General features: G+C 25.8%; 1 protein-coding gene across 1 annotated transcript in view; it reads right to left on the reverse strand.

The window, feature by feature from the left end:
• Positions 1–7,918, reverse strand: part of LOC111622781 (ryanodine receptor-like) — a 420,607-nt gene that overhangs the window by 20,082 nt on the left and 392,607 nt on the right. The window contains exons 103-104 of the mRNA XM_023365203.1: positions 7,431–7,510; positions 2,942–3,018 (exon numbers count right to left, since the gene is read on the reverse strand). Coding sequence (XP_023220971.1) covers positions 2,942–3,018; positions 7,431–7,510 — 157 coding nt within the window. The remainder of the gene's footprint in view (positions 1–2,941; positions 3,019–7,430; positions 7,511–7,918) is intronic.

Consider the following 7,918-nt stretch of genomic DNA (forward strand, 5'->3'; position numbering starts at 1 on the left):
TATATTGTTTCTTTGCAAAGTATTAAAGTTTATTAGTATTAATCAATTTTATCATTTCTCATTTAGAAACTGATTTTAAAATTTACAATTAGAGTTACACATTGAGTTATAAATAATGCTGAAAGATATATAAAAATTAATAGTAAATTTGCTTAAACAAATTAATTCTTCAACAAATTCTTCTGTCTATATAAACATCTCAAAAATCCAATGTATTAATAATCATTTCACCAAATATGCCTAATAGCATAATTTCTGCCCGATTAATTTGGCTGATGGTTGGATGATTATTAAATTCTGTCATTTTTCTTCTCAAACAAACAAATTTTTCTGTCATTGCAATCTTCCTAATGACAAATATCTTGTCTTATTCATTATCAAATCTTGATTATATGCAGTTTGTATAGTCCCTACTGTTTTTAGTCTCCATTTCATAATATATTAATCACAGTAATTCATTCTATTTTTTTAGAAATATATGTTAAAAGTTCCACTGACTTTCAATTCTTAAATTTTTTCTTTAATTTTAACTTCTTTTCTAATTTTTAATGTAATTTTTATTCCTTTCCGTAGTTTCCAAATAAGATCTGATGAAAAATGTAATATGTCTATTAAGAAAAAATTGACACATTGCTTAGATTTTATTTAAATCAATGCTCTGGTATTACTATTTACATTGAGCCATCATATTTTGTAAGAAAATATGAGATTTGTTGCCTTTTAGTTAATTCTAATTCTAATTCTAAGACACAGTAAAATTTCATTGCATCAAATCATGTATTGATTCATAATCTTCAGTTAAAAGAAGAAATAAAATTTATTTTATCAGACTCATTACTGACATGATCATCATTATCATGTGCTATACTGCCACATTCATCTTCTGATACAGAGCAAGTATGTCTTGTAAGCCATCAAATATTGTAATTATAAAGTAACTTATAAAATATTTATAAATATATAAATAAATATTTAAATATTTATTTAGTACAAATTTTATAAAACACACAGCATTAGTAAAACATTCATAAAATTACATGCTTTACTTATAGTATGTGGGGTTCCATCATTCCTTCTTGAAACCAATCATCCAGCAATAATCCACTATACATTGCAAAAACTTTTGTAAAAAGAAATAAAAACAAGTAAAGTAAACTTCTTGCTTCAGTACAAAGTCAGAAAATTCCCCTTGAAAAATGCCATAAGTTGTTTTGTTAATTTTGATCCTCATATAAGTGAACATCTTATTTAAGCAAATAATTCCCATAAGTAAACATTTTAATTTTCCCCACATGCTCTTATACCCCTTTTAAGTAACCAGTTTTAATTTCCTAATTATTCCTCAGACAATAATAAGTGCCTGATTGATCTGCTATTGTCAAATTTTACCTCTGGAAGTAAAGTGAACAAAACTAGCAAGTATGCAAATTTTCTAGAAGTCTTGGAACTGAAAGATAAAAATAGTCAACATTTGTCACATTATAATAGCAATCAGCTTATTATTTGTATTTATAAATGAAGAAAGTATTGTTTACCATAAATAAAACAAATCAAGGAGCCAAGATTTGTCAACAGAACGAAAATTTCTTTAAGATTTAAAAGAAAAATTCCTATCATCATCATCATCATCACCTAGCTAGCATTATGAGCTTTTGAGGTTCTATGCTGCAGACATTCTTTCTCCAGCTCTTTCTGTCTGCCACAATAAATCTCCAGTTGAATATTCTTAATAGTGTTAGGTTTTCTGTTTTATTCAACCAACTTTTCTTGTGGCTGTCCTTGAGTTTATTGCATTGTTTGGGTTTGACAGCCAGTCTGGGTGCATTCTTTCAACACAACCCAACAATCTAATTTGATTGACTTTAAAATTCCTATTATTCATGTCACAATCTACAGTTGATGTATTTCTATGAATATATACAGTAAAAAACTAAAATGAAAAACAGCTATAGTATTTTGAAAACACTTGTCTACAAAGAATTTTTGATCCAGTCTAGAATAATAAATGGGAAAAAATATATATATTTAACCAAAATTTAACACTCAAAAAGTAGGAAAAGTAGAGCATGCTAACAAAAAGTAGGATATGCTAATAAAAAATAAGAAAAGTTGGACAAGTCAGAGCCTTTTACATGACATTTAACAATTTCTATTTCTATATTTATCCAGTGACAATAAAATTTATATTTTAAATATTAAAGATAACTTGTAGATAATTAATTATTTAGATATTTAAAAAAAGGCTTTATTTTAAATTATTATGCAAATATTTAAATTTTGTACAAAAGTAAAAAAATGAATAAATAAATAACAAATTTTAAAAAATAAAATGTTTTATAAGCATTTTTGCAGAAAGTAATGGCCATTCCNGTTCATAGCTGAAGTATATAAATTCTTTCTGAAAATAATGTTCCTTATTTACAATAATGAAAAATTTCATTATTGTAAATGGATAATGACAGTTTTAATATTTTTGATATTCATAAAATTTTATAAACTGTATTTAATAAAGCACTATAAAATAATCAAACTCCAGCAAGAAATACAAAAATCTACAAAAGCAAATGTCTTCACCCATGTTAAATGGTCATCATCAGGCTAAAAGACCTTTGAAGTTCAAACACAGCTGTTAAAATAATTCAAAAAGATGAATTTCTTAGGATTGTTGATTGTCATCCGTGTGCTAAAGAAATTCATCTTTTCAAACCATTTGTGACATCTTTTCAAACTTCAAAGGTCTTTTAGCCTGATGATTTAACATGGATGAAAATGTTTGCTTTTGTAGATTTTTGTATTTCCTGATAAATTTTGGTTCTTTTAGTAATGCTTAATTACACATATCCAGTTTGTGTCATTGAATTCTATATATTTATTTTAAGAATTATAATTATCATACAGATATCTCTATAGAATTAGATCATTTAAATAAAATTAAGATTACCTGCAGGAATTCATTAAACCAGCAATTGAGGTGAAAAAGCCAACATCTTTTTTTTCTTTCAAATGTTTAAGCATGCTCTAAAATAGATAATTTTTCAAATTTTAATATTACATTAATTTCTCTTTTCTTTAATCTTTAAAATAATTTAATAATAAATCATTGCATAATTAGAATTCATTTAGATATGTTAAAAGCACTTTTGTCTTTCATACAAGCTAAAGAGAAACAAATACCTAAAGATATGTTACCATTGTCTAGAGATTTAGCTGAAAGACAGATGATAGAACTAAAGATTATCCAAGAAGAAATAAAAGAAAAGCAACATGATATGGATTGTGAGAAAAATCAAGCAAATGATCTCTTAAAAAAAAAACCAAATGCTCTTGGTGCGAGCAATTTACAGCAAGAAGTTAATGNCCTATCTTACAAAGTTGTATACTTTTCCTGAATACATGTTTTGGATTTTAAAAAATAAGTCAATCATCATCACTACTATATATTACAAAAACAAAGTCATGTATGAATTGATGGTCACTTCAATTTCATTTACTACTGGTTTACAACTAATTTTTATTAAAATAGAAAATTGTTTTTTTTAGATATTTCCAGTTTATCAGTTATAAATAATTCATAGTATTGCTAGATTATTAACTCAATTTTAAATACTTTTCTACATAATTTTTCATATAATGTTCTAGTAATTAGTTGCATTTTTTCCTATGTTATACATGATTTGAAATTTAACTCATAAAATAAATACTGTGTATAATTCTTAGCAATGATTGACAGTGATTCCTCTTGGTGCCAACAAAATAGTAAAAGGAAAAAATAAATCTGATGATAAAACCAAAGTGGTCCTGAGAAATATTTAATCATGTAATGTCGATATCAGTATCTTCTTTATTTTATTATACAGTATTTTGGCGTGATAGTCATCCTATTGATTTTGTCGATACTCTCGACGCATACCAATTTGACCCACTAGAGGGACCTACCCAATAACCAAACAAAANTAAAGAGAAACAAATACCTAAAGATATGTTACCATTGTCTAGAGATTTAGCTGAAAGACAGATGATAGAACTAAAGATTATCCAAGAAGAAATAAAAGAAAAGCAACATGATATGGATTGTGAGAAAAATCAAGCAAATGATCTCTTAAAAAAAAAACCAAATGCTCTTGGTGCGAGCAATTTACAGCAAGAAGTTAATGAACTTGGTTCAAAATGGTCACAGATTCAGTCACTCATCAAAAACAAATTAAACTTTTTACAAGAATTAAAGGAATTCCAGGAAACAAATGATTTACTTATTAATTGGTTATCACAAAGAAAATAAATCATTGCATAAAGCAAAAGTAATTTAACTGTATTAATTTGATTAATTTGAGATACCAGCCCATTGTAGACCAGCCACAATTACACCCCTTTATAGATAAGCCTGATTTGTAGCAGGTTGACCAACAACGTTAAAGATTTGTACTAAGACTTTAACTGAGATATTATTGTATGACCATTTGATTGACCAGAAGCAAACTAAACAACAAAAATATTTCTATAGAAATTTGATGCCTTTGTAAATTACTTATTTTAATACTTTTAGGACTATTCAGTTAAGTTTTTATATGAATAAAATTATTCAATCTGAAATCATATTATTCAGAAAAAATAAAGAAGAATTCTTGTCAATTTTCCAATCTCACAAATATTGAACTCTATAATACTTCTATTAATTATTACAAAAAAATTAATTAATTAATTAAACTTAAAACTTATGAAGAATATTAATAATCAATTATTATTTTGCAGGATAAGTCCGTTATTTTAGTTAGGAAGATGCCAGACTGTTCAGATTACCATATCTATACTGTATAGATAAATTCACATGCATCAATAACTTAACATAAATTAGATTTTAGGTCAGTATTATTTAAGTATCTGTTTTTTGCATTTAATAATATTTGTTATGTTTACTTATATAAAAGAGTCAGACTAATTATATTTGTTCGATTAATCAGAAATAAAAACTTCTATAATTCTATAATGGCATTATCATTTACTTAATGTCATGATGCATTTATATTTAATGAAAATAAGATAGTCTAACAAAACTTAAAACAAAGATATAAATGCATACTATGTTTTCAAGTATTTTTATTTTATTTCTGAAGACTCAAATAAAATTTATGTTATTTATATTTCCAATTTTTTTCTAATAAAAAAAAAATCTAATTTAAAACAAGGTATGTAACTCATGACACAAGTTGAAATAATAGAAATTCATTCAATTTATTGTCTTCTTAGAGGTCAAGTTATTAAATTTAATTTTATCAGTTGATCATCAGGATTAAGAGAATGAAACTGATAAGCAAAGCATTGTATTATGACTGCTTCTTTGCAAAAATAATACTTTATATTAATACAAAAGCATACTTTGCATATTGATGATCTAAGATCTTGTCTTAGATCATCAATATGCAAAGTACGCTTTTGTATCAATATAAAGTATTGATACAAAATGCTTCATTTAAATTAGATATTCAATAACAAAGAATTAAATTAAAAAAGAATGCATGCTTTAAAAAGTTGAAAAGTTAAAAATAAATAAATCTTTTGAAAGTATTGTTATTCAATGCATTTAGCTTTCAAATTTATAAAAATTATATGCAGCACAAAAGTTGATTATAATCTTCAACAATGATTTGAGGATAACCTATATTTTCTAATTAAAACATATATATGAAATGTCTTATAAATGAATTATAATAACAACCCATTTTCAAATGTAAATGTCAGTATTTTTTTTATTAAGAAGTTTTATTATAAATATTTTATCCAAGTAAAACTAAAGAATATTGTTTAATTTTAGTAATACAATAGAGCCTCGATTATCTGACCCCCGATTAACTGCCACGTCGGTTAACCGACCGTCCTAGTCGGCAAATTTCAAATGTCTGCTAGTGATGTGGCACTACAATATTTGGCTATGTCTGGCTACTTTAATATTATTTTTACGTGTTTTAGCTGGCAACACTCATTCGACCATGAAAGGGAGCCAGTATTTAAATGAGGCTTAATTTTCTAATTTTTAACGATACAATAGCGACGATTNACTGATTCTGAATTAACCACAGATTTAATCATTATTAAAAAGTAAACTTCTTCAACCAAAAGCACTATTATCTTAATAGTACAGAGTTGAAAGTTATAAATACATGACAGTAAGTTTATCATAGACATGAAAAAATTGTCATTATGTAACAAACTGGCTTGAAACATTGTAAAAGCTATCAATAAATTACCAGTTTTGCAAATTATAACCATGTTATTCTGTTTGCAAGAATATCTAATTAGGAAAACAGTTATCCAACTGGCTAATCTCTCTCTCTCTTTCTCTCTAATTTCCATGAGAGTACACAAACTGGAAATATATGTATTGTATTCCATACATAACACTTCCATACAATACAATAACACTTACTGTTTAGATTGTTTATTAAACCAATACTTTAATTAACTAATTATAATACTTTATTAACAACAATTTGTAGAAATAAGCAAGTAGTCAACCATGTTCAAATAAATCAGAAAGCACACTAAGGATGTATTGCAATCTTTGCATGAAATCAATTTTATTTTTTTTGTTAATTTTTATTTATTAAATTTATTAGTAATTCACTTTTACCTTATAGAATCAAAATTAAATGATAATCTGAACCAAGCAGCTTCTACACTAATAATGGATTTTTTCATACTTTTCGGTTATCCGACTTTTCAATTATCCGACCAACCCCAGTCCCCAATTGGATCAGATAATCGAGGCTCTACTGTATTTGGCAATATAAAAATGGAATTAACTATATTATTCCCTTAAGTTACTGCATGTAACTTCTAGCATGAAGCAAAATGACATCAATTTGATGTCATCCACAATATCCAAAGCTTTGTTTAGCATGGATATACTGTCAAATTAATGCCATTTTGCTGCATGCCAGACACTACATGCAATAACTTAAATCCAGTTGTATTCAAATACATGAGGTAAGATATTTTGTAAATCTTTTGTGTAAATTTCTTTCAAATAGTTATTGCAAACCTGTTTTTCATATTTATTACATAATTTCCTAAAACATAACAAACAGAATCAAATATCTCATTTTTAACTCATTGAAGCCTAGTCGATACAAAGTTACTTGAGTGAATAGCTAAATGCATGGGCTACAGTATAATCCACTAGCATTCAAAGTTCAATTTTTGTACTATTGCTAATCAAAACAGTTAAAAAATCGTAAGGATAGCAAAAGCATTGTAATATGATATATGATCAGCTACTGAGAAAATTTATAACCTATCTTGCTTTATTTAAAAATTAAGAAATATTATATTATCTATCTTTAATCATGATACAATCTTTCTTCAATATATTTTAATAAATTAAAAAATTTTTTCTTCAAAAACTAAAGAGATATTAAAAGCATTAATATAATTACCATTTGAACATCAACATTTCCTCCAAATAAAAGTGAAATGCCTAATTTCAATGTTTTCATTACCATGGGACCCTGGACACCTAAAAGTGTTTTAAAATACTTACTTTAGAGATAAATACAATTAAAAAACATCAAAATTATGAATAATATTTTTATCATATATACAATAATTTTAATTTTTCCTGTTCTTAAAATTATTATTGACTCCTTTATTGCAAAGGCATTAACTGGCCATCTAAGTTATTAACATTTCTCAGTATTATAACAACATGTTCTTTTATTGATATATCTAGCAATTAAACCAAATAATGGGTTTAGAACCATTTTTAGGGCGTAAGTAAATCAGTAAACATAAAAACCTAAATATTTATCTTGTTTATAACATGAAAAGACAAAATCTAATTTGAAAATAATGTGGATCAATATATTGAGTTGTTCGGAAAGTAAGTTTGTTTTTTTCCGTGGAAAAAAATAATTATATTATTGAA

The sequence above is a fragment of the Centruroides sculpturatus genome, unplaced genomic scaffold (genome assembly GCF_000671375.1).
Source record: "Centruroides sculpturatus isolate CEXI.00-Female unplaced genomic scaffold, Cexi_2.0 scaffold157, whole genome shotgun sequence".
Lineage (NCBI taxonomy): Eukaryota > Metazoa > Arthropoda > Arachnida > Scorpiones > Buthidae > Centruroides > Centruroides sculpturatus.